Genomic DNA, 25,472 nt, shown 5'->3' with positions numbered 1-25,472 from the left:
CCCATCCCGGACCACCTTTTCTCTTTCTTTTTCATTCTTTTATTTCTCTCCCTTTGTCTCCTCCAATCACGTGCAAGTGACCGGACATATAACGAGAAAAATGAGGAATGTGGCCACGCGGACGGATAAATGAGGGCTCAAAACGGACACGCCCGGTCACTAACCGGGTGCGTCCGCGGGCGTTTAAGAGGTAATATTTGCTATGTCCGATTGTAGATGCTCTAATGTCATTTTTGAGCAAGCATTTCATGAAACGATGGCATTTTTGAGCAGCTGTAACTTTTAATGACAAAATTGATAAAAAACCCGTTTTCCTATAATGTAAGGCATCTTTACTACGTTTGACATAAGGCAATTCTTATATGCCGACTAGAAAGTACTGCGGAGAGAGAACCCTTGCGCGCGCGCGCACACACCAACTAATATCATGCCTCTCTCTTGCTATTATTGCTTAATTTTTTTGTGTGCATGGTCTCGCGATATATCAAAAATTGCTTTCTTTTTCCGTTTGATAGTAGACCGGAAGGTCCGTTGGTATCGAGATCAGATCACGGGATAGAGCAACAGAGATATTAGCATGGAGCTATTTGATTAGTGTGCAAAAGTCTATCGCTCAATCCCGTTCGTGATCACATTGTCTCGAGGCAAGTCTCGAGATTGCACCGCCGTTGATCCTAGTAACACACCTTCCAGTAATTAGCCCATGCCATACCTGCCTAGGTTGAGGGTGATCGCTTACCTGGACGTACGTTCAACACATACTATATGCACGGTCCACGGGACCATGCCTAGCTATATTGTACCTTTGGTTTTCGATGTTGTTGGTGTAGTTCAGATCGACGCATGGTGAAGCTTCAACACATACATACAAGCGAGGCGCTCCTGGTCGTCGGGCTGCACGACGGCCGCTGCGGCCCCCTACTGCCGGCGGTGGAGGCGCCACGCGAGCCAGAGCAGCCCTGGATGCGTCGGTGCGAGCGGGCGTCGAGAGAGGAGGGTCGCGCGCGACGGCGGCGGCAGCGCGTCGGGCGGGGCCTGCTGCTTCTCCGGAGGAGGGGGGCTGTGGGGAGGAGAAGAGGCGGGGCTGGGAGGATGGCTGGCGGCGATAGGGAGGAGAGGAGAGCGGGGAGGAGCGAGAGGGAATCGGCTAGGGTTCCAGCGCTAGCTCTCCCGTTTTATACCCCCGAAAAACGAAATGACCGAGATACCCCGGTGGGGGCACGATATTTACATTTTGCTGCCATTACTATTCATTCCAGCAGTGTCAATCCCAGGTCCAACGGCCCAGGCTTCTCCAGATCTCGATCGGACGGACGAGAACGCATCCAGAAATCGCATCCAACAGTCCAGAATCGCGATCGATGAGGAGGCTTGTACATCCATCCTTCTTTTATTTCTGGATATAGAGAGAGAATCAAAACTCAGAAGGGGGAGCTAGTAAGTAGGAGTAGCAACCACATCGCCGTCGACCCTCTCCTAGTAATGCATGGGATTAACCCATGCCACACGCCCATACTACCTACATACCTACCTAAATCTCCCATGCGGTGCGCTTGCTTGCTTGCATCTTGATTGAAAACACTAGTAAATGTATGGCGGCCATGCTCCTCCCCGGATGGCCGGATGACAAAGTGCACATAATAATATACTAGTACTAGGAAGTTGGAGCCATGTTGGGGAGGGGCAATTGGGAGTGGCCACAACTGAGAGCGTGCTAGCCTAGCTCCAAGCTTTTCCCGCGTGCGCATGCATGCGTACAACGTAAGATACATATTTACCTTCTTTTTTCATCCCACACACGCATGCAGATGCAGCGCGTCACCATTACGGGCCGGTGGGCTAAGTTAACTGCTCGATTACTCTATCTAATCTACCGTATATAGCATTTTGTTGTGCTTGATCTTTGCGAGAAAAAACGTATGTGCAATGCGATGCAGACGTAAGTAACCGTGCGTGGCAGCGCGGACAGCCGGATTAAAGCTCCCCTCCGCTTTCACTTTGTTTTACATACAGAAGAGGAGAGAAAAGATAGACCGACAATGTCCATCTTGGCCTTAGCTTTGCTTGGACGGTAACCTTGATTAGCTTTAGTAAGTAAGCAAGCAGGCAAGCAGTACCCACATGGTGTGATGTAATTTAACAAACATTTCGTACTGCTCGTGGCAGGCAGGCTTTGCTTTCGCGAAAGAAGAGAAGCAAAAGGCGCTGTTTGGACGGGAGCAAGCGGCGGTGCTGTTCCGCGTCGCTGTCCCGTCCACTGGGCGGGCTTTAAAGCTGTCGTCCCGTCACCTTTTCCCATCCCCGTCTCTCTCTCCTCCGACCTGCCCGTGCTCTCTCTCGCTCCTCAATTACCACGCCGCAGTCGCAACCTACCCAACCAGTGTGCCCGCCCAGCGAGGACCCGAGTTCTTCGGCGGCGGCTGGTACCCAACCCGGGCCCCATCCGATGCTCTCCGGCGGCGGGAGGCGCCAGCTGTGAGCGGCGAGGTGTCGTGTCTCCGGGCGCCGCCGCTCCGCCCAGCCCGCGCGCGCTCCGGGAGCCGAGGTAGGTGAGCGCGCCTCTCTGCCTCTCCCTGCCCGGGATCTACCGACGCGCCGCCGCATTTTGATTTTGGGTCCCCGTCGATGCAACCATGCGCTAGTTTTTTTCTGGGGGGTTACTCAATTTTGGACACTAGTACTACATACGCACAGTAGATTTCTACAGTAGTTTCGCATATATCCTCCTCTTCGCTCCCATTGTACGGAGAGGGGTGATCTAGCGCCGGCTTCACCAAATTTGTCCTGCATTTTTGGATCTCGTTGCTGCGCGCGCCATTAACTGTTATCCCACCACTTCAGGAGGTACCAATTTTGTTCGTTCGTTTGTTGCGGCGTACTGTACTGTACGATTCAATCCACTTCCCCTGCATTTGTTTTGTTTTCTTCCGGCACTACTGTACAGGAGTAGTACATCTCATTCATTCAGTCCCCGCCACAATTCTGGTCAGAAACGATGTTTATCCCCTTCCTATTTTTGGTTCAGAGATCTCCGTCAGCTGGAGATTGAAGTGTCCGAGCACAAGGAGACCAGCACATTGCTATTGTTACTGCGTCCATTTGCTGAGGGGGCAATCTAATCAATGGCTGCGGCGATGGCGATGCGAGGGGGTAGCAGCGACGGCGGCGGCGGCTTGGACAGGGGAGCCGGGATGGACTCGGGGAAATACGTGCGGTACACGCCCGAGCAGGTCGACACGCTCGAGCGGGTGTACGCCGACTGCCCCAAGCCGACGTCCTCGCGCCGGCAGCAGCTGCTGCGCGAGTGCCCCATACTTGCCAACATCGAGGCAAGGCAGATCAAGGTCTGGTTCCAGAACAGAAGGTAATCACAAAAATTCTAGCTACAATTTTTTTGCTAGTTCTGAAGAAAAAAACTTGGTTACTGAAATGGATGCCCTGTCAGTTCAGAATATATGCCATGGTGGTACTCTTGTAAAAATGTAGCGCTCTGAACTGTCACATTGCTGCTGTGAACATGGCAATTTGTTTTGCACAACATGGAGAGAAATCGTCATGTCAATTGCTTATCTGCTGCTGCCTTTCACCTGTATCAAGTCTATAGTCTTCCTTTTTTTCTGTCATATTGTGCTAAGGTGGATGATTATGCTTGGCTGTTACAGGTGCCGAGATAAGCTGCGGAAGGAGTCTTCACGGCTCGAGTCCGTGAACAGGAAGGTGTCGGCCATGAACAAGCTTCTTATGGAAGAGAACGAACGTCTCCAGAAACAGGTCTCCCAGCTGGTTCATGAGAATGCGCAAGTGCGGCAGCAGCTGCAGAATGTAAGTCTTTGTTGTTGATCTGTAGGTGTCACGCTGGAATCTTGTTTGTTCACATTTGGTTTTGCATGATGTAATACACAATTACGCATTAACATCCCTCTTTGCATAGCACGTGGCATGCGAGGGAAAGTTCAGTTCCATATGATGCTTTGTACTTGTAAATGAGTATGGCAGTGTACTAGTAGTGCAGTTGGTATAAGTTTTTAGGCAGATGTACCACCTAGAGGCTAGAGTCCTTGGGATGTTAGAAATTTAACCAGGTTGTTCTTCGTTTACCGTACTTTTGCCTGATAACATCTGCTGATTGAATACAGACTTCAGTGGCAAATGATGCAAGCTGTGAATCAAATGTGACCACCCCTCAAAACCCTATAAGGGATGCAAGTAACCCTTCTGGGTAAGAAACCCGCTCTGGGTAGCTAGGAAAGAATTCTTGTTGCCGACCTTACCGTTTCAGAATCGTCCTTTCCTGAAACTAGCTTTGTTTTCTCGTTCCAGGCTCCTTTCGATTGCAGAGGAGACCTTGACAGAATTCCTCTCGAAGGCTACTGGGACAGCTATTGAATGGGTCCAGATGCCTGGGATGAAGGTGGCATGCCAACTCTGTTTTTTTTGGGTGTGATTAACACTTATAAGATGCTCAGAGATATGCTAATTATGTTCTGTTTTCATGATGTTAGCCTGGTCCGGATTCGGTTGGTATCGTGGCCATTTCACACGGTTGCCGTGGTGTTGCTGCCCGTGCCTGTGGTTTGGTGAATCTAGAACCAACAAAAGTAAGTGTTTTACTGCTTCTTGGTGCTTAGTTTTGAAATTTATGTTATGTCAAGCGTTTTTCTGTCAATATTTATCTGGGGTAACTGGGTAAATATTTCGAGCGCTAGTAAGCTTATTTGCAACTGATTTAGACTTAAGTTTTTTTGTGCATATGGTGATTTGTTGTGGCTTAAAGAAACACAAATGCCATGGAAGATATTGCTGCCAATCTCTTAGTTATTTATGACAGAGTAAAGTTTGATCAGAAGACATTTCAATACTTAAGGCCTTAACTTTGAATAGTGTCCTCTTCTGTAGGCTCCTGGAAAGTTTCCTCTGGTCACTTAGGCTATGGTACAAAGATAGAATGCCCTCCCTCACATTAGTAGATTGGAATACAGTTTGATTCGAATGCGATTGAATACTTAATGCCTTAAATTTGAATATTCTCCTTTTCCACTGGCTCTTGGAAAGTTCCACCGACCACTCAGGTTGTGTAAAAGAGATGAATGCCTCACCTCACACACATATTTTTTGCCTACTAAGTAATTGCGTAAAATCAAACTGTCAATGCAACTTATAATTGGTAAAGGTAATCAAGAAATTGTGTGTCTGATAGAACTGTGTTATGTAGGTTGTAGAGATCTTGAAAGATCGACCGTCTTGGTTCCGTGACTGTCGAAGCCTGGAAGTCTTCACAGTGTTACCAGGTGCAAATGGAGGAACAATTGAACTTGTTTACACACAGGTCGGCATTAAACCATTTTTGGTTGAATTGTTTCTTCTACCTATGTACTGATGCACATGGCTCCTGCTGTGAACTCTACCATTTGTTTTTATATGCAGTTGTATGCTCCAACAACTTTAGTACCTGCACGTGATTTTTGGACTCTAAGGTATACAACCATAGTGGAAGATGGCAGTCTTGTGGTATGTATGTATGAGCACTAAGTTTACTTATTTTAACTCTGTCGAATAATGAATACGAACTAGGATATGACCTGTTGCTAATCTTCTTCCATCTGTAAGGTCTGTGAGAGATCCTTGAGTGGTTCTGGGGGTGGTCCAAGTGCAGCTTCTGCACAACAGTTTGTCAGAGCTGAAATGCTTCCAAGTGGATATTTAGTTCGCCCCTGTGATGGTGGAGGTTCCATTGTGCATATAGTGGACCATCTGGAATTTGAGGTCTGATCCCTGCTCTGTACCCTTATGTTTGCATTCTGATGTTGGTTTTTTCCCAGAAAGAATGTATGACTGATCCTATGTATTGTCAATTAAACATTTGATTTTGATTCATCTTTCAGGCATGGAATATTCCTGAAGTGCTTCGTCCGCTCTATGAGTCTTCTAGGGTAGTTGCTCAGAAAATGACTACTGCAGTGAGTGTTTACTGCTTGCAAAGTGTTGCTCCGCTCTATCTATGCATGTGAAATTGCATTTAAAACTCTTCACTATGTGGAAAACCACTTATTCATGAACTCTGAAGTTTTATATTTGATATGTGGTGAAAATGATTTTGATATCTAGTCATTATAGGAGGTGTTGGGAGTTCATTCTCTGCACTATACTTCATACTAAAAATTACTAACTGCACTACATATCAAGGCACTCCGCCACATCAGACAAATTGCTCAGGAAACAAGCGGTGAGGTGGTGTATGCCTTGGGGAGGCAACCTGCAGTACTACGGACCTTTAGTCAAAGGCTGAGCAGGTGAATTTGGATCAACTGTTACTCTTTCAACGGTTAATGTGCATCTTATTGACATGTTTCCAATGCCATTCTTTACGTTCTTTTAGAGGCTTTAACGATGCCATCAGTGGTTTCAATGATGATGGTTGGTCCATAATGGCTGGAGACGGCATTGAAGATGTAGTCGTTGCTTGCAACTCAACTAAGAAAATTAGGAACGTCAGCAATGGTGTTAATGCTTTTGAAGCCCCTGGAGGTACTATATGTGCCAAGGCATCAATGTTATTGCAGGTAAGGGTGCTCTTAGTTCATTATGTTGCAATTGGCTCATCTTTGTTATTTTGTACTAAAATAAACTTCTTTTAGTGGTTCAACGCTTCACCATGCACATGCACATAGTACATTGCTCATATCTATTTACATTGATACCGAGATCCTAATTAAGTTCGATGAATGTATGTATGGCTGTGCATGTTGAAGTTTGGTTTATGAATTTGAGATGTTATAATTCGGCCACCAGTTTCAGGGTTATAATTTAATTGTTTTCATTGCTATGTAAAAGGTGATATTGTAGACACTTGTTCGTCATAAGGATATTGCATGTGCCAGATTTGAGTGCTTTAAAACTAGTCTGCCCTTTTTTCTGAAATTTTAATAATTGTTAGATCAACTGAGTTAAATTCTTATATTACATCTTTCTTCCTTTACTTGATATTGTAGAGTGTCCCACCTGCGATACTAGTTCGATTTCTGAGGGAACATAGATCTGAGTGGGCTGATTACAGTATGGATGCATATTTGGCTTCAGCACTGAAAACAAGCACCTGTCCATTCCCTGGGCTGCGTCCGATGAGATTTTCTGGGAGCCAGATCATCATGCCACTTGCTCACACAGTAGAGAATGAGGAGGTACATTTATTGATGTTTCTGTCGTAATCTTGTGCTGTTTCATTTGTGACTTTGTGAGTAATTTGGTATTACTACTATTCTTTAATTGATATAATGACCTAAACTTAAAAGTAAATTAGTTTTTTAGGGTGTGTATAAATTACTTACTTTTATGTAAAAAAAAATTTAGGGTATATATAAACTACTTACTTTTATTTTCCCTGATATTGTTACATTGCACATAACTAGTTAGTTTCATTCTCGATATTTCTGTTTCCATATTAGGTGTGGGTGTACCGCACCGCTTCATTAACTTGAGAAAAAGCAAATATTGTGCAGATTCTTGAAGTTGTTCGCCTTGAGGGACAACCTCTTAGTCATGATGAAGTTCTTCTTTCAAGGGATATCGACATGCTTCAGGTGGGAATTTGGACCTCATTACGCCCTAATGTTTGGTTGGTGTGTCCTACATTATTTGGGGAAGAAATTTACTAGCCTCACACTAACACTGTATCAGTGATTTCTTACTTAAAAGATGACTTTATATCTTCTGTTTAGTATTGCAGCTCGTTAATATTTGCTTCTGTTTCACTATGCCATATTAGCAAATCTTAGCCTATAAAGTAACCACTAACATAACTATGTTTGTCTGGATATCTGGTTATACCAAGTAGCTTTGATACTGTATATTTTGCTAAGTGGAGTAAAAGGTGCAAAACTTTCTACAAGAATGCCAATATCCTGGTCCATGTGATTTCCCAGGGAAACTTGGTTTAATGTGATTTTGAATTGTGCTATTTCGAGGAAATTTGGCTTAATGTGATCTTGAAGTCTGCTATTTCTACTATTCCTTTATTCAGTTGGAAGGGTTGCCATTCCACAAACTATTTATACTGCACTGAGTTCCCGTTGTATCATCTTTTTTTTTTTTGGTATTTCAGCTTTGCACAGGAATAGATGAGAAATCTGTGGGATCCTCCTTCCAGCTTGTCTTTGCACCAATTGATGATTTTCCAGATGATGCTCCCTTGATTTCATCCGGCTTTCGTGTTATACCACTTGACATGAAAACAGTTAAGCATTTCCACCCACATTACTCCCCTGTTCTAACGTTCTGTAGATCACCATGTGCTGTATTCACTATATGTTTCTATTGATGCAATAAACTGTAATGTATTCTGGATGCCTATTACTAGCTATTTTACTGGTGACCTTAATTTTGTTCTGTAACTTAACCCTGCTCAAGTGTAAAATTGTTCGTGGGGTACTGTTAACTTTTCTTGGATGATAATTTATTTGCATAAATCCTTCAAATATATGCAAAAAAAATTCTTTCTTTTACTCCCTGTTTCCTATGTTCTGAACAAGAGTTCCTTCATTTTGGTCAATGATTGCTGAGAGTTCTGTTCCAATATATGCATACTTTTTTGTGTACTTTGTTTTTTTGTGTGCCCAAGTTTTTATCCATCGGGCCCGTGTCTGTGTGCATCCTTGATGCAGAGTCCAGGAGAAATGTGTGCTTCCCTTATCTAAAAGAAGTTTTTAACCGTCATATTCCATGCAGGACGTTGTATCCTCTGGTAGGACATTAGATTTGGCATCTAGCCTTGAAGTAGGCTCTACTGCAGCCCAAGCCTCCGGTGCATCTCCAGATGATTGTAATGTGAGATCTGTGCTGACAATCGCCTTTCAATTCCCTTATGAGCTGCATCTCCAAGATAGTGTTGCAGCTATGGCCCGTCAGTACGTTCGTAGCATTGTCTCTGCTGTTCAAAGAGTGTCGATTGCTATATCCCCATCTCAATCTGGTATAAATGCCGGGCAGAGGATACTCTCTGGCCTTCCTGAAGCAGCGACACTTGCTCGGTGGATTTGCCAGAGCTATCAGTAAGTGAATTTGTGATTCTTTTCCTGTGGCATCATCTTAGTCTGACTTTTTTGATGCTTTTCCATGGCATTTACAAGCTCATAGAATTTTGCTGTCCACACAGTTACCATCTAGGGGTAGAGTTACTTGCTCAATCAGATGTAGCTGGGGAAGCATTGTTGAAGATGCTATGGCACTACCAAGATGCCATCCTGTGCTGCTCTTTTAAGGTATCTGAAGAATCTCAGCAGAGAAATTCAAGCCTGCTCCCACTTCTATGTTCATCAATTGATCTTGGTCTGATTAAAGAAATTAGTTACTATTAGAAATATACCACTCAACCAATGTCTGAATGCATATCTGAATTTACTCCCTTCGTTCCGAATTACTTGTCTTAGATTTGTCTAGATACGGATGTATCTAGCATTAAAATGAGTCTAGATACATCTGTATCTAGACAAATCCAAGACAAGTAATTCGGAACGGAGGGAGTAGTAATAACTGATAGTAGTATATTGCTAGATGAGCATGTAACTTGCTTCTTTCTGAGACTGAGAATGGTGAACAATTTTGGAGTACTTACTCTGTAGCTGGCTGGTGTCTTGATCGGGGTGCTGTGATGCTATAAGGGCTTTTTTTAATATATTTTCCAAGGGTCCTTCTTAGAGTTTGTGAACCTTACAGAAAATTTAGTTGAGGTTTCCCGCAGCCTGTGGTGGCCAAATAATCTAATGTTTCATAGACTTTGACATGCTAACAAACCCATATGATTTTGGTTATGTTCTCTCGTAGTTGCAGTTCTTAACCCTATTATGACAACAAATGCTGTAATGGCCTTTATTCTCTATTAGGAAGTACCCGTGTTCACATTCGCCAACAAGGCAGGCCTTGACATGTTAGAAACTTCCCTCGTCGCCTTGCAAGACCTGACACTGGACAAGATCTTCGATGAGCCTGGAAGAAAAGCATTATTCACGGAGATCTCAAAATTGGTGGAAGAGGTACAGCTACTTTCTTGCCCTTTATTACATAACACAGCCTTTTTTTGTCTACCACAAACTGTACCGTTGCCCGTTGGCGAATGAACATTTCACAAAATTCCATTAACGTACTCACTCCATTATCGGCCCAACTTGATGACGTTCGCTCATAACCGTCTTTTTCGAGCTTTTGATGCTGGAAAAGAAAACCAATTCCACCCACCTGCACCGCACATTGTGCTTCAGTTCAAGCCCTCGATATATATGCAGGAAATGTTGTTGCTAACAAATTACTCTGTTTTCTTCTGTCGTGCGCTTGCTTGCAGGGCGGCCATGTGTACCTGCCATCAGGCGTGTGCATGTCGGGGATGGGCCGGCACGTGTCCTTCGACCAGGCCGTGGCGTGGAAGGTGCTCGGCGAGGACAGCGGCGTCCACTGCCTGGCCCTGTGCTTCGTCAACTGGTCCTTCGTGTGATGTGTACCATATGCCGCCGGGCAGATAGATGCAGTTTTTGGTGGGGGAAAAATGATACTCCTAGTATTGTTTGTAGCGTTAGCTCTAGGCGTGGGGTCTGGTACATGTATGAAACTCGAGTCGTGATCATGTACATTTACATTTTGATCTCAGCTGCATCTATCTGAAGTCAACAGCCAAACAGGGAGGAGGCCATCGGCCATCGTTGCAGCAGTGTTGCTGCATCCATCTCGCCGTCCTCCGCCCCGCAGCCGTTGCCGGAGTGCGGCACGATGGGCTGGGCGCGGCGGAGGAGCCGACGGAACGGAATAGGCCCCCGTGTGGCATGCGAACAAACCGGGGCATGGTTGCGGGCTCTAAGATGATGACCCTACTGACTTCATCCCAGTGAAAGCAGCCCTGGATCATGTGATGGACGGTTCAGTTTGGATTTTGATCAAGTTTGAGAGGCATCTCCCGCGCCTGACAGTGACAGAGCAGATTCACTTGCACGGTAACGAAATGGAAAATTGCACCGCGCGCGCGAGCACGACTCATCTCCGGCAGCGTATATACTTGCGCCGTCGTGTGTCTCGCGTACGCGCAGCGCCATGAGGGCCGTGGGCCGGTAAGTCGTGACCGTGTACATGCGTGGGCCGACATGTCGTGAAAACAAACATATGGTTTCAGCACATCATCCATGCATCATAGTAAAATTACGTAGTAAATTAGATATAAGAATTCGTCCTAATATGCAAACTTATGGTTTCAGCACGCACCTTCATAAAAAACGAACTATGAAGCCAATGGTGTACAACGATCCACGATGCATTGCCATACTCAGTTGCTTCTATGGGTTAAGACTCCACGGGATAGAGATTCAGAGATTTAGATAGAAAGACGAAAAGGAGGTTGGCACACGATAAATGTAGTACGCCGGGCCGTGTGACGATATGTTAGCACTAATAAATCTTTTTCATTCAAACAGTTCTTGGGCAGTCACCTTGAAACCGAAATTGGAATAAGAATTGACAAACCTCCATCTTGAGAATAAATTCAGAAGCAGAGGAACATGGCTATTCAAGAGATCGCAGCGCATCCAATTCAGTGTCCAACAACTGTTCTCGTCACCATGTTCTGAACTTCTTGAGAATAAATTCAGAGGATCACATCCCCTTCTAAACTTCTAGCCGAAGGAAAACCACATGAGCGCTCATGTGCTCTGCTCTCATCACCACGACGTGCGTGCCGGCGCAGGCTGCTCATGTTCAACTTCGAGCACAAGCCTGCCACCTTGATGAGTTAAATATCTCTACAGTAGTTTTTTTTTTTGTCATTTTCAGATTTGCTTAGTTCATAATAAGGAAGCCACCCAATGCAGGGAAGGTGACATTGGTCCGAATTCTTATATGAAATTAGACAATATATTTGTTTCTATATATCAGATGATGCAGAAATTTTGGGAGTATATAAATAGGATAAATATTCCATCATACACTGAAAGACACATTGAAACTCATGAAAATGTACCTACCAACTAATTCTATAAATAACCAAGAATTCTACCCTACGCTCAAATCTGTAGTTCACCAAAATATGTCTACCTAATATACCGCTCCCAAATTCAAAACACATGAAAATAGGCGAAGTGGAAAAAATGTGAAGTGGGAGGGTTACCGGGGTAGCAGGAAGACTGCACTGGAACCCCAGGCGAGCCCCCATCTATGATTATCTGAATCCCTGAGTCTCGCCGCTGCCTGATCTTGACCACCCTCGACGCCAAGCAGCAGTGCTGTACCCAAGGGCACGATACGACGCACTAGATGCCAAGGTCGGGGGCGTCCATGTAGGCCCGCACCTCATGCCGAGATCGATATTACGCTCGATTCCAATGATAATGTGGGGGTTGCCGAGCGCTTTCTCCGTGCCCACCGTCGTTGCTCCATCTAGCTTATTTTAGGGGACTGCTCCATAGAATTGCATGCGGCCTCAACTTACTGTCGAAAAATAGCTAGAGCGACCTGAAGCCATAGCAAGACTCACCCCAGGTCGTAGCACGTCGGCGTGCTACTCCTTGTCATCCGCTACAACCGCGAGACGTGTGTGAAGCGTGTACAAGACAATGCGGAGGGCGTCAAGCGGTCGAATGCCTGGGTCATCGGCAACACGGGATAATGGATCCCTGTCCCCGCATGGCGTAAATTAGCCCGGGTTGGCTAGATGAGGTGGCGCCGGGGACAGCTCAGCGACCGCTCTTGGGGGGCGTGCGGTGGTGTCATGGACGGCTCATCCATGAAGGCCACGGCGCAGTGCTTGTGCGTCTCCATCATGACGGCCATGGCGTTGTATCAGCACGGTTCACCGGTGACTCCGCGGCGCCACGCTTCTCCAAGATGACGGCCACGACATTGGATCAGCGTGGTTCACAGGTGTCTCGGCGGCGTAGCTCACGCGCGTACCTATGATGGCGTCCACGATATTCGATCGACGTGGTTCAGCGGTCTCTCAGATCTTGCTACTTATAGGTGTGCCGGTCCAATCCCGATGGCTAGGGAGGTGACGGAGTCTCCGTATCAGATCGGGATAGGGATTCGTGTGCGTCTGGTATGCCCGGTATCGATGATGGCTTCAGTTTGAGAAAACCTGGTCAATTGCTCGGTCGTTCATGTGATGCTCAACTCAAAATCCTACACCTACCAAACTCTTCGAATGAAGCCTTTGAAAATCTCATACAGTTCAGTCACTTTCTTCAATGACAAAGATGAAGTTTTTCTGGTCGCTGAGGAATTTGTTCTGACTAAGGAGTTAGGAATTCACCAGTGCGGATTGCCTACACAGTGAGGAACATGGTAGCCCCGAGGAATTTAAGAGTCAAATTTCCAAAATATTTTATCCACCTAACGGTTATATCATTGAAGAGCATTTATGTCTTATCATGTCGGGCTGGTCCCTAGGCTATAAATAGCCGTCCCCTACAACCACTAGCTGGTTGGCTGCTCTGAGAGAAACTGACACTTGTCATTTGAGAGCAACTCATCCTCCGAGGACTTTGAGCAAAAATCATCGAGTGAGGAAAATCCCAAACCCAAACACCTACAAACCTCAAAGTGATTGAGCATCACTGAAGAAATTGATCCTGCGTGAATCCGACGCTTGTTACCTTTGAAGACTGTGCTTCTTCCAGACGGTTAGGCGTCATGGTCTAGAGCATCCAAGAGGAATTGTGGATCGCTGAGTGACCGAATCTGTGAAAGTTTGGAAGTCGCCTGAAGACTTACCACGAGTGATTGGACGAGGTCTGTGTGACCTTAATTCAATGAGAATACGGTGAGGACTTGGTGTCCTGAGCTGCGTGCTCAGCGACTGGGTGTCCGGGACTGTGTGTCCTCGAGTTTAAATACTCAGCCGCTCCAACCAGACGTACAACTGAGACAACAGTTGGAACTGGTCTACCAAATCATTGTCTTCACCAACCTAACTGGTTCTATTTCCTCAACTCTTTCATTTCCTCATTACTGTGTTGAGTGATTGTTCATATCTGTGTTTGAAGACTACGGCTGAAGACTTTCTCAATTTCCTCAGTTCAATTTCTTCAGTCTGTTTGTCTTCATCTTGTGTTATCCTGTGATTACGCTTTCTGTACTCTGTGTTTGTCTTCATTTCATCATGATGACTATGTTTGTATCTTGTTATGCTTACTTCTGAGTACTTATTCCGCTGCAACTAGTTCTTCGCTAAGGAATTTCCTCACGGCAAATTCCTCAGTGAAGAATTCATAAAAATCGCCTATTCACCCCCCTCTAGTCGATATAACGCACTTTCAAAAACACAATCCATAGTTTTTGGTTTCAGCTTCCACTTCTTTGGAATTGGCACATTGACTTTCGCCAAACAACCCCATGTTCGCAGATAAGAGAGTTTTAACCTTTTCTTCTCCCATTCCTCGAATGGAGTTATCTCTTTGTTATTTGTGGGGACTCGATTTAGGACATGACATGCTGTCAATATCGCCTCCCCCCACCATGCCTTGGAGAGAGCCGATGTGTCTAACATGGCGTTAACCAAATCAGTTAGAGTACGGTTCTTTCTTTCAGCCACCCCATTTCACTGAGGTGAGTAGGGAGGCGTCCTCTCATGGATTATACCATGTTCTGCATAAAAAGCATCAAATTTATTGGAAAAATACTCTCCACCACGGTCGGACCTAAGCCTCTTCATTTTCCGATCAAGTTGGTTTTCCACTTCAGCTTTATAGATCTTGAAAAAGTTCAAAGCCTCATCCTTAGATTTCAAAAGATACACACGGCAGTATCTAGTGGAGTCGTCAATTAACGTCATGAAATATTTCTTTCCACCTTTTGTCAAAACACCATTTATTTCACATAGATCTGAATGTATAAGTTCTAGTGGTGCAAGATTTCTCGTCTCCGCAGTCACGTGAGACTTACGAGGTTGCTTAGCTTGCACACACACTTGACACTTAGATCCCTTGATAGTGGTGAAACTAGGCATTAAGTTCAACTTCACTAGTCGCGACATGCAACCAAAGTTAACATGACAAAGACATGAATGCCACACATTTGATTCACTATTGTTGCAAATATGATTAACAACTTTATTGCAAACGTCTGATAAGGATAAATGAAACAGGCCTCTTGACTCATAGCCTTTACCAACAAAGGTTCCATACTTGGAGATTACAAATTTATTTGACTCAAAGACAAGCTTGTAGCCATCTCTACACAGAAGAGATCTGCTAACAAGATTTTTATTGACGGAGGGGACATAATGCACGTTCTTCAGCCGCACGATTTTCCCTGAAGTAAACTTCAGATCGACCGTGCCAACACCACGAACAGAAGCACTTGAACCATTGCCCATCAGCACGGTTGAAGTCCCTGCGGTCTGATAAGACGAAAACATGGAAATATCACCGCATACATGCACATTAGCACCCGTGTCAATCAACCAATCAGGAGAATGACATACTGAAAGAATAGTGGGAAATATACCATACCCAGCATCCTTCATGTCATTGTCTCCAATGACAACATTAGCGGTCTTGCCGCCTTTTCTAGGATGACGCTTGTCATAGCGATTGGGCCAACTAGGAGCCCAATGATCAGGATCTCCACACACATGACAAGCACCTTTCTTCTTGTCATTCTTCTTCTTGAAGTTCGTGTGCTGCACAGCCTTGTTCTTCCCATCAAACTTTGCTTTACCATCAAACTTGCCCTTGTTCTTGAACTTGTGGGGCTGAAAGTTTTTCTTCTGTACCAGATTGGCACTAGAACCTCCCTCAATACCTCGAGCACGGTTATCCTTTGCTCTCGCCTTTTCTTCCACATCAAGAGTACCAATGAGATCCGGAACGGAAAACTCCTGCATCTTATGCTTCAGTGAGGTAGCAAAGTTCCTCCATGTGGGAGGAAGCTTAGTGATGATACCTCCGGCAATAAACTTGTCCGGTAGGATACAATTGAAGTGCTCAAGTTCTCTAGCAAATGACTGTATCTCATGAGCTTGCTCAACCACGGAGCGCTCTTCAGTCATCCTGTAGTCATAGAATTGCTCCATGATGTACAGCTCAGTGCCAGCATCTGAGACCCCAAACTTGACCTCGAGTGCATCCCACATATCTTTTCCATTATCAATTGACGCATAAGCATCAACTATGTTCTCACCAAGAACACTCAAGAGAGCAACCTTAAACAAGGTATCCATTTTAGCGGAATTTTTAATTTTTGCAACCAAGCTGGACTATTGTTTATTCATGCCCATTGATAGTGTAGTTGCAAGCAGGAGCATCATCACTAGCAAGGTTAGCAAACAAATGAGAGCGTTGCAACACATTGATATCATTGAGTGTGCCGGGCATACCAAAAAAGCAATGCCAAATCCATAAATCCTCGGATGCTACGGACTCTAGCACAATTGTTGCATCACGAGACTTGCCACAATACATTCCTTGCCAAGCCTTGGGGCAATTTTTCCAATTCCAATGCATACAATCAATGCTACCTAGCATCCCAGGACAACCTCTCCCCTCATTAGCTGCCATCAATTTCTTTGTGTCATCTTCATTTGGTGCCTGAAGATACTCGGGACCAAAGACACGGACGATCACTTTCGCAAATCTATGCACAGACTCAATAGTGCTATGTTCACCAATGCGAAGATACTCATTGGCATAGTCAGCCGGAACGCCATATGCAATCACCCCCATAGCTGCGGAGATTTTTTGATATGCACTAAATCCCTTTAAGCCCGCGACATTCCTTCTCTGAGTGAAATACCGGCAATTTGCCTCGCAAGCTTCAACAATTTTCACAAAAAGGGATCGGCGCATTCGGTACCTTCTGCGGAAGAGGTGTGCAGGATACGTAGGATTCTCCAAAAAATAATCTTGCATCAACATCTCGTTTCCAATATGGCGATTCCGTGGAATGCACAGACGCCCGACAGTAGAACCTCGCCTCCTCTTTCGGTACTCATCTTCATGCTCCTTCACGGCAAGCGCCATGACCAATGTTTGCTGCTGAAAGGTCGCAAGCATGGTCTCCACATCCGAGTCGTCCGAATCGGACAAATCGGATAGCAAGAACTTCTCGCACGGGGTCAACTCCATCTACACGCATGCACGCCGGCGCGTCAATCTACTACACAGATCGCGAAAATCAAAAAAAGGGACTAACCGGTGGCGAGTGATCCGGGGGGCGACGACGAGGGTGGTGCGCTCGACGATGGTTGATCCCAGCGGCGGCGGCGACGAGGGTGGTGCGCTCGGCGGTGGTTGATCCCAGCGGCGGCGGCGACAGGGGGGCGGCTCTTCTCGCCGGATCCGGAGGGGCGGTGTAGCGGCTCGGCGCGAGAGGCTGTGGGGCGGCCCCGCGGAGCGATTCCGCCCGCAGATATGGCCGGAATTGCCGACGGCGGGCGGGGCGGAAGCAAGGGCGGGCGGCGGCGGAAGGAAGGGGGAAAAGAGCGCGGGCTGAAATGTCCCTCCCGCCAACTGCTTCACTATAATGCAGGGCACCGCAGCCGCGAGGGGGAAACCCGCGTTTTCCCAGGTTGGGTCCGGAAATTTGCCGCGCCCCCTAAAAATTTTTGCGGGCCGGGGCGCGATGCCGGGTCTAGTCGGGCAGACTTTCCGGCCCGTACCCCCATTTTGGCGGTTATTTTGCGGGTCGGGGATGGATGCAGGGTCTGCTAGAGTTGCTCTTACTCTGGTGGCCTGGTCGATGAAGGTCAGCAGCGAGTCGTAGTAGGTAGTAGCCCTCTACATTTAGCAGACCAACCTGAAGAATTTTGGTACGTTGCTTTGTGAGGTTACATGCATGCATGTTTTCATGTTCAGTTATGTTGCTGGACTATTTGTTTATTTGATTGACATATGTAACGTTCGTACCGGCCTGTGATGGATGCCTAGCTGCGCCCAGGTGATCACCTCCAGCGTCCCGTACTCTCTTGAATGAAAACATAACCAGATTAAGCTGCATCCTTCAACTAACCAACATGGCGTAGAGCTGTGTAGCTGGTTCGTTTAGTGGGTGAGATGTTAGAGTACAGTTTCACACGTGCCACCACAACAGAATACTCCATTCACTTGTGCCAGCGCAGGCTCAAACCTCACCACTGACGTGGAAGCCAAAAGAATTAGTAAGCCTGTAAATGAAACAAGCCAACCAAGCTGGAATAGCTCAGTTGGCTAGAGCGTGTGGCTGTTAACCACAAGGTCGGAGGTTCGAGCCCTCCTTCTAGCGCAATTTTTTAATTTTCGCTTCCTTTTTTTTTGGTAAAATCCCACTACTGCTTTTTCTTCTTTGTAAATACTATTCCTACCATTGCTCTTTTCTTTTCCAAATTGCCACCGTTGTTTCTTGTATGGATCAGAATTTTCCTTCATCTCGTTGTCGACAATAATGTTGCATGCTATTTTCTCACCTTTTTTTTTTTGGTAAAATCCCACTACTGCTCTTTTTCTTCTTTGTAAATACAATTCCCACCATTGCTGTAAATTACCACCGTTGTTTCTTGTATGGACTGAGTTTTCCTTCATCTCATTGTCGACAATAATGTTGCATGCATAGGCATGGATCAGGACGGACGGGTTCCTACCATTACTCGCAAGCTCATGGGCGATTAACTTGGCACGTCTTGTTCTATCCATGTAGTACACCTTTCCTTCTCAAGCTACCCTCTCATACTGCTATTGCTTTGTTTGGGCGAGTACTAGGCGCGGGCGCGCGGGCCCAATAGTTGGGCCGCTCACGCCCAAGCCACCCAATGCAGCGAGCCCCAGCCCCGCCGGATCTGCATATTGATTTGCCCCCATCTCCTTCTCTTTCTCGCTGCAGGCGCTGCCCTCGTCGACGTCCTCCCACCCGCCGGCCACCGCCCCCTCACCTGCGATTAACTTGGCACGTCTTGTTCTATCCATGTAGTACACCTTCCCTTCTCAAGCTACCCTCTCATACTGCTATTGCTTTGTTTGGGCGAGTACTAGGCGCGGGCGCGCGGGCCCAATAGTTGGGCCGCTCACGCCCGAGCCACCCAATGCAGCGAGCCCCAGCCCCACCGGATCTGCATATTGATTTGCCCCATCTCCTTCTCTTTCTCGCTACAGGCGCTGCCCTCGTTGACGTCCTCCCACCCGCCGGCCACCGCCCCCTCACCTGCGTTGAGTATAATGTTTATATTTAAGAAAAAAATAGGATAGCGTAGGATTTTTGTTCTACCTTGACTTGTACTCCCTCCGTTCTTAAATATTTGTCTTTTTAAGATTTCAAATAGACTACCACATACAGATGTATATAGACATATTTTAGAGTGTAGATTCACTCATTTTGCTTCGTATGTAGTCACTTGTTGAAATCTCTAGAAAGACAAATATTTAGGAACGGAGGAGTACTTCAAAATGATCATGTCCTTATATATATATGCCCATAATGCCCAAGCAATAAACAATGATTGCACCAATCCCTCTCAATCCCTTCAAACATGATATCAGCCTAACCGATTCAAACCCTAGCAGTCGCCCGTCGCTTCTGCCCCATACACCGCCCCTGGTGCGGTCGGCCACCATGTGTTGAAATATTAGGGTGGGCCTAGGGCCCATCTAACAAGTAACAACTTCTGAAAATCTCTAAGGGTCCATGTGGGTTTAATTGGCACTAGGTGTAGTGGGAAGCTTAGTCCCACCCCAGAAGTTGGATAGGAGTTGGATCTCCTTATAAGAGTTTCTCTTCCACATGCTATTAGAGCTTGAGAATAGAAGAGACCCTCGCGCACTCCTCCTCCTCGTCCACCATGCCTCGTCACGACGCACCGCGCCGCGGGCTGCGGGAATGAGCCGATCTGAGCTCACACCTATGCACTTATTTTTGCCAGTCAGTAACGGAGAGTTTTCTGACAGCTGGGCCACGATTTGAGATGTCATCGCGGGCTGTCACGGACTCGGACGTGGGTCGAACCCACGTCTCTCCATGCGGCTGCGTCTATATAACTGGGAGGTGTCTCCTAACCCTAGCAACCACGAACAGATCACATCTTCTCCACGCGCACTGCCCACCGTCGTTCCTTTGCTGCTGCCGCCGCCGGTGACTCCATCACGTCCGCCGCGTACACGGTCGACGGGAGAGCAGGCCTCCGAAACCTCGCCTCTCTGGATCCTGTATGGGAGATGGGCAAATAAGCTTTTGGGAAGCGACTACGCCACTGCTCGCCTCCATTCATCTGCTTCCTCTACGCCCGCGTCGACTTCATCATCACCATGTCTCGGTCCGACGCCGACCGTCTCGTCGCCGAGAAGCTCGAGGCCGGCAGGAAGGCCGCCGAAGACGCCGCTGCTGCTGCCACCGCCGCCGCAGCTTCTGCCTGGCCTACTGGAGGGTATAACATGTTTATCCCTCTCCTCTTTTATTTCCACACTTGCAGTACTAGCATTATGTGTAGATGTGTCTACTGTTTGCATAGTACGTGCTTGTCTAGAAAAGAACCAGTATGTCGTTAATTCTGTCAATGCCATGCTAGTGATTTGTTTATGGATTAAATTAGTCGAATAAAATTTCCTACTTATTCAACAATCCAAAAACCTATTATTTTAGGAATTTTTCGGCACGTGGCTTTGCCGCTGCACTGAAACCGGATAAGTTTACCGGTACTACTTTAAGCGTTGGCAGATTAAGACTACTTTATGGCTCACGGCTGCTGGGAGGCGCTCAAATCTAAATTCGGGGCCACCGATGCTGGGAGCGAGATGTATATTATAGAGCAGTTACACGATTACAAGATGGTTGCGAACCATCCTGTATTGGAGTAGGCTCATGAGATAATATGCATCATTAAGGAGTTTGAGCTTCTTAAGTGCGATTTACCGGGCAAGTTTGTTGCGGGATGTATAATCGCTAAGCTCCCTAATTCGTGGAGAGACTTTGCTACCACTCTGAAACATCAGAGGCGTGAATTCTCAGTAGAGGGTGTCATCGACCATCTGAGTGTTGAGCAGAACTCGAGGGCAAGTGACTCACACGGAAAAGGGGTCAAAGGAATATCATACTAAAGTATCAACTAAAAATGTTTCCCTGACTGATATGTGAATGGATAAATTTGGAATCATACTAAAATATCAAGAACTAAAAACATATTTATCATTTGAGAGAAACATCTTTATCGAAGAACATTTCTACAACACATTTGACATGAAAGTTTTGGTGTCTGACACATTGGGAACAACCACAATAGTGACTTATCACCAAATCCTACTTATATTTCAAAACATGGTTGTCCTACCAATGTACCTGCAAGATCTCTCCCCCTTGTGATCTTGCACCGATAGAGGGCGGTTAAGGGTTTTGGGAAGCATTTCACACAACTGCTCGTGTTTCTTCACCATGGATCGTCTACCATCTAAGTCAGACGGCGCTGCACACTGCCCTCCCCGTCTATGTTTGTTTCGACCAGTCTTCGCCAACATCAACATCATTTTTGCAACGTGATCTAATATACTCTTTAGTTATGGTTGCCGTGTGTGTGACGTTGCTGTTGAATCGATCTGGTATACGCGGGAGTTTCACACACGGCTGCAAGCAAGAAACATGTACTATAAGACCGTCCAAGTGCGGTTTCATTTCGTCTTGTCTTTCCCTGCAAGAACTGGCCAGAATGGAGTGTCCGATCAACCTGGAGCTTACTTGCTAGGCTGGTCTTCTTTTACAGTCCATTCATTACCATTGTGCGATCGCTAGCAGCAGATGTGGGTAGGTAGTTGGTGTGAAAATTCCTGCGTACAGTCTTGATCATTGATAGCGTGCATAACTCAAGCTGGAATATTAGAGATAAGGATTAAGACAAAGAAGAAAAGACAAAGTAACCTAGTACTGTACACCGATAAGTTAAGTGGTTTCCCACTTCTCAGATGCTCACTGTTCAGGCCTGCTCAACGTGCATCGATCTATAAGATGCACATGCACGTCCATGATCCGTTCACCATAGCGCGCGCATGCACTGCAGATCGAGCTTAATATTACAAAGTGTTTGAATCCCATTAAGCAATGGAGATGACGAGCAGCACGATGGTGAAGCCGGTGCCGCACCCGCTCGTCGGCGAGAAGGTCGCGCTGACCATCTTCGACCGCGCTGCCGCGGACGTCTTCGTCCCCACCTTGCTCGTCTACCTTGCGCCGGCGCCGGCCAACGAGGCGCTCAAGGAAGGCCTTCTCAAGGCCGTCGCGGCGTACCCCCACTTGGCGGGGCGCCTCACGGTCGACCAGCTCGGCCGGCGCTTCCTCCACGTCAACAATGAGGGCGTGCTCCTTATTGAGACCACGGTACAAGCTAACCTGGCGGACGTGCTCGTCGAAGGCCGGATGCTCACCAGAGTCGACCACCTCTACCCTAAACCAGAGGTACTGATCAATCGATGGAGGCATTGCTTTCTTTCACGACTCACGTCACATGTGTTCAAATATATTGCCCGCCTCTCTCCACCAATTCATATTTTTGGATGAGTTGGTTGGAGCATGAATTCAGTAACATGCATGCGCCAAGCTGTTTATACAAGAGTATACGTACAGGAGAAGATTGGGGCGGCGCTGCTACAGATCCAGCTGAACAGGTACAAGTGCGGTGGTCTCGTGGTCGGGATATGCTCCCACCACCATACCGCCGACGGTCACTCCATGAGCATGTTCTTCACCGCGTGGGCTACAGCGGTCCGAGAGGGTGAGGACTTCACCATGCCAACCCCATCCCTCGACCGTGCGAAAACCGTCGTGCCCCGCAGCACGCCGACGCCGGTGTTTGACCACCGGTCACTGGAGTTCACGAATGGGAACGGTGCCGCAGCATACGCCGTTATTCCCATGGACAGGATAAAAAATCTCATGGTGCACTTCACGGCCGAGTTTGTCGCCGATCTCAAAGCCCGTGTCGGTGCCCGCTGCAGCACGTTCCAGTGCCTGCTCGCGCACGTCTGGAAGAAGATCACCGTGGCGCGGGGCCTCAAATCGGAGGAGTTCACCAAGGTGAGGGTGGCCGTGAACTGCAGGGGCAGGGCCGACCCTCCCGTGCCGATGAACTTCTTCGGGTACGCATCTAGATGACAAAACTTCAATGAGTTTATATATAGCGTGCTCTAGATGACACATCTTGCTATCGTGTAAATTATGTTGTTGAAACGAAGCCCATATGATAATTGTGGATTCCCTTTTACTCATCTCTGTTATATGGAGAAGAATATTTTGATGCTCGGTTTAATTGGATTTCTATGTGTTGAGTAACGTGATTATATTAGGAAACATAGGTTAGACTAGGAAATATTCTGGCTTGTCTTATACTTCAAGTTGGTCTTTGTACTCCTATATATATGCCCACCAGGCTCAAGCAATACAACGAACTATTCCACCAAATCCCTCTATCCCTTCTAACATGGTATCTATCGCAAGTCGATCCTAAACCCAAGCCGCCGCCGCTTCCGCACCTGCGCGCCGCCCCCGGGGGCGGTCGGCCTCCATGACCGCCGCCGGGTGCCGCGCCGCCCGTACCTAGGGTTCATCCACCGGTCGTGTTGACCAGCTGCCCTAGAGAGTCTTTTTCCCGAGCCTTGCTCCGGAGTTTTTCTCTCCCACCAGTCATCTTGATCGCGCGGTTTCTTTTTGGTTTTCCGATCTATTCTTGATCGATTTGCGTCGTCCACCGCCGCCGTCGACCCCGAGCGCCTCTACTCCGACCCCGGCGCGACCCGCCGGCCTCTCCTCCGACCCGGCAGCCACGCGCGCCGAGGCGGCCCGTCAGGGCCAGCCGTCGTCCGCATGTCGGTCCGCCCGTCGCCCTGCACTGGCCGTCACCGCCCTGCTCCGACCTGGACACCTGCATCACCCCGACCTGACGGCCACGCGCCATGCGACGACCAATCATAGTCGTCGCTCGCGCGCCGGCCCGCCCGTCGATCCACATCACCCGCCTCCGCTGCGTCTACACGGCGGCCCGGCGGTCTACCTCGCCGGCCTCGTCCTCGGCTGCGTCGGGACGGCTGCGTCAGGCTTGTCGGCTGCCTCAAGTCGGGCGCCGCTGCTCCGTTGGTCGCTCGGGCCTCGCTGCCCGGGCGCCGGTGTTGCTTTGGCAGCCCGGGTGCCGGTGCCGACAAGCTCGTCCGCACGACGTCTCACGCCGTCCGTCGTCGCCGGCTTCATCTCGGACTCCGCCGTCACCACGTCTCCACCGAGCGGCATCCCCGACCTCGCGCGCGATCAGCTTGATCACCCGCTCGCCGCGGCGATCCGCCTCATCTACGCCGCGCGACCGACCTGGCTTGTCGGTTACGCGTGCCTCTGCAGGTCCTGTGAAGATCGTCCCCGAGTCCAGCGCGCTTCTCCACCGATGAGCATCGGGCTGCCGCTGCGTCGCCCCGTTGGGCCATAGCGCCGCCGCCCCGTGGTTCTCCTCGCGGCTGCATCGACTCGTGCATCGCCATTTGCGTTGCTCCTTTGGGCCGTAGTGTCGCGATACGCGGTCCCTGCCGCCGCCCCGAGGCCGTCCCCGCGGTTGCACCGACTCGTGAACTGCCGATGCGTCGCCCCTTTGGTCCACAGCGCCGCGGCCCCGCGGTCTCCGCCGCCGCCCCGAGGTCTTCCCGCCGTCGCCCCGAACCTCCTGCTGCCGCTGCGTTGCCCCTTCGGGCTGTAGCGCCGCGGCCCGCATCCACTCCGCCGTCACCGCGCGTCGACCTCCCGTGGTATGCGCCGCGTCGTCTCCCTTGGTGCGGGAATGCCACCGTCCGTGCCGGTCTTCATCACGATGTCAGGGTTCTTCGCCTACTTCGAGCACCGCCGCCGCACTTTTAACCTAGCCACCGCCGCTGCCGCTCTTCTTTGGCCGCCGCCACCACTACCTCCGTAGCCGCCGCCGCCCGTCCACCCCCTTCGTCTTCGTCCAAGCACCAGTCCATCGCTAGCGTCGCCGTCATCTACCCCGACCACTTCGTCACAGTTGGTGACATCGGCCCCGCGCCGATGGACGCCGCAATCGTCGTCGAGTTCTTCTCTGCCGGCCCCTCCGACTTCTCCGACATGGCGTACAGCTCGTGCAGGTTCCTCGTCTACGCATGCCCGGTGCTGGCAACACCGATGCGTGCCTTCATCCACGACGTGTCCCCGGGCCTGGCAAGCCTGGTCGGCGCTTCGTTAACTTCGTCTTCGTCCGTCTACGCATGCCCGGTGCTGGCAACACCGGTGCGTGCCTTCGTCGACGATGTGTCCCCGGGCTTGGCAAACCCGCTGCGACGCGTCGTCAACACCATCATCCTTCCGGCGCACCACTACCTCGTCACCACTGCGCCCATGACTAACTCGGCGCCCTCTTGCGCCCGCGGCTCCACGGCGACTTCCTCGACACCGGCCACCGCGACTCGACATCAACCACGGCATTCTTCGCATGGCTACCTCGACCATGGCTCCACCATCCACGCTTTTGAGCAACCTCGTTGGTTTCCACTGCAGCCACGACTCCGTGA

At 48.4% G+C, this 25,472-nt stretch overlaps 2 protein-coding genes and 1 non-coding gene across 5 annotated transcripts; all 3 read left to right on the top strand.

Moving 5' to 3' along the window:
* The first annotated feature begins 2,316 nt into the window (after nucleotides 1-2,316).
* LOC119292295 (homeobox-leucine zipper protein HOX10-like) lies at nucleotides 2,317-10,648 on the top strand. Of its 3 annotated transcripts, none has more exons than XM_037571142.1 (19): nucleotides 2,317-2,545; nucleotides 3,026-3,364; nucleotides 3,663-3,822; nucleotides 4,137-4,219; nucleotides 4,321-4,411; nucleotides 4,503-4,598; nucleotides 5,213-5,326; nucleotides 5,425-5,508; nucleotides 5,608-5,763; nucleotides 5,883-5,957; nucleotides 6,184-6,290; nucleotides 6,377-6,560; nucleotides 6,990-7,178; nucleotides 7,497-7,577; nucleotides 8,099-8,230; nucleotides 8,722-9,044; nucleotides 9,149-9,254; nucleotides 9,876-10,025; nucleotides 10,331-10,648. In XM_037571142.1, the coding sequence occupies exons 2-19, from the start codon at nucleotides 3,123-3,125 to the stop codon at nucleotides 10,478-10,480; spliced, it is 2,523 nt and encodes an 840-aa protein (XP_037427039.1). In that variant the 5' UTR covers nucleotides 2,317-2,545; nucleotides 3,026-3,122; the 3' UTR covers nucleotides 10,481-10,648. The 3 variants fall into 3 exon arrangements, with proteins under 3 accessions (XP_037427039.1, XP_037427040.1, XP_037427038.1); XM_037571143.1 differs by having other exon boundaries at nucleotides 2,317-2,549; nucleotides 10,334-10,648; XM_037571141.1 differs by having other exon boundaries at nucleotides 2,317-2,549.
* Nucleotides 10,649-18,151: 7,503 nt separating this feature from the next.
* Nucleotides 18,152-18,225, top strand: TRNAN-GUU. The gene has a single exon. It is a non-coding gene; the product is annotated as a tRNA-Asn (tRNA).
* A 3,789-nt stretch (nucleotides 18,226-22,014) lies between these two features.
* Nucleotides 22,015-23,064, top strand: LOC119293071 (tryptamine benzoyltransferase 2-like). Its single transcript, XM_037571664.1, has 2 exons — nucleotides 22,015-22,419; nucleotides 22,537-23,064. Exons 1-2 carry the CDS (start codon nucleotides 22,015-22,017, stop codon nucleotides 23,062-23,064), a joined length of 933 nt encoding a protein of 310 aa, XP_037427561.1.
* Nucleotides 23,065-25,472: the final 2,408 nt, after the last annotated feature.

Source organism: Triticum dicoccoides, chromosome 4B (assembly GCF_002162155.2).
Source record: "Triticum dicoccoides isolate Atlit2015 ecotype Zavitan chromosome 4B, WEW_v2.0, whole genome shotgun sequence".
NCBI lineage: Eukaryota > Viridiplantae > Streptophyta > Magnoliopsida > Poales > Poaceae > Triticum > Triticum dicoccoides.
The sequence above is the reverse complement of the archived record's forward strand: the minus strand, read 5'-3'. Positions and strand labels throughout refer to the sequence as shown.

Excerpts from the sequence above, each read along its gene's own strand:
- LOC119292295 (XM_037571142.1), top strand. The coding sequence starts at position 3,123 with ATGGCTGCGGCGATGGCGATGCGAGGGGGTAGCAGCGACGGCGGCGGC. Across the intron at positions 4,220-4,320 it reads GATGCAAGTAACCCTTCTGG|GCTCCTTTCGATTGCAGAGG; the intron begins GTAAGAAACCCG and ends TTCTCGTTCCAG. Across the intron at positions 5,764-5,882 it reads TGGACCATCTGGAATTTGAG|GCATGGAATATTCCTGAAGT; the intron begins GTCTGATCCCTG and ends TTCATCTTTCAG.
- LOC119293071 (XM_037571664.1), top strand. The coding sequence starts at position 22,015 with ATGGAGATGACGAGCAGCACGATGGTGAAGCCGGTGCCGCACCCGCTC. Across the intron at positions 22,420-22,536 it reads TTTCACGACTCACGTCACAT|GAGAAGATTGGGGCGGCGCT; the intron begins GTGTTCAAATAT and ends GTATACGTACAG.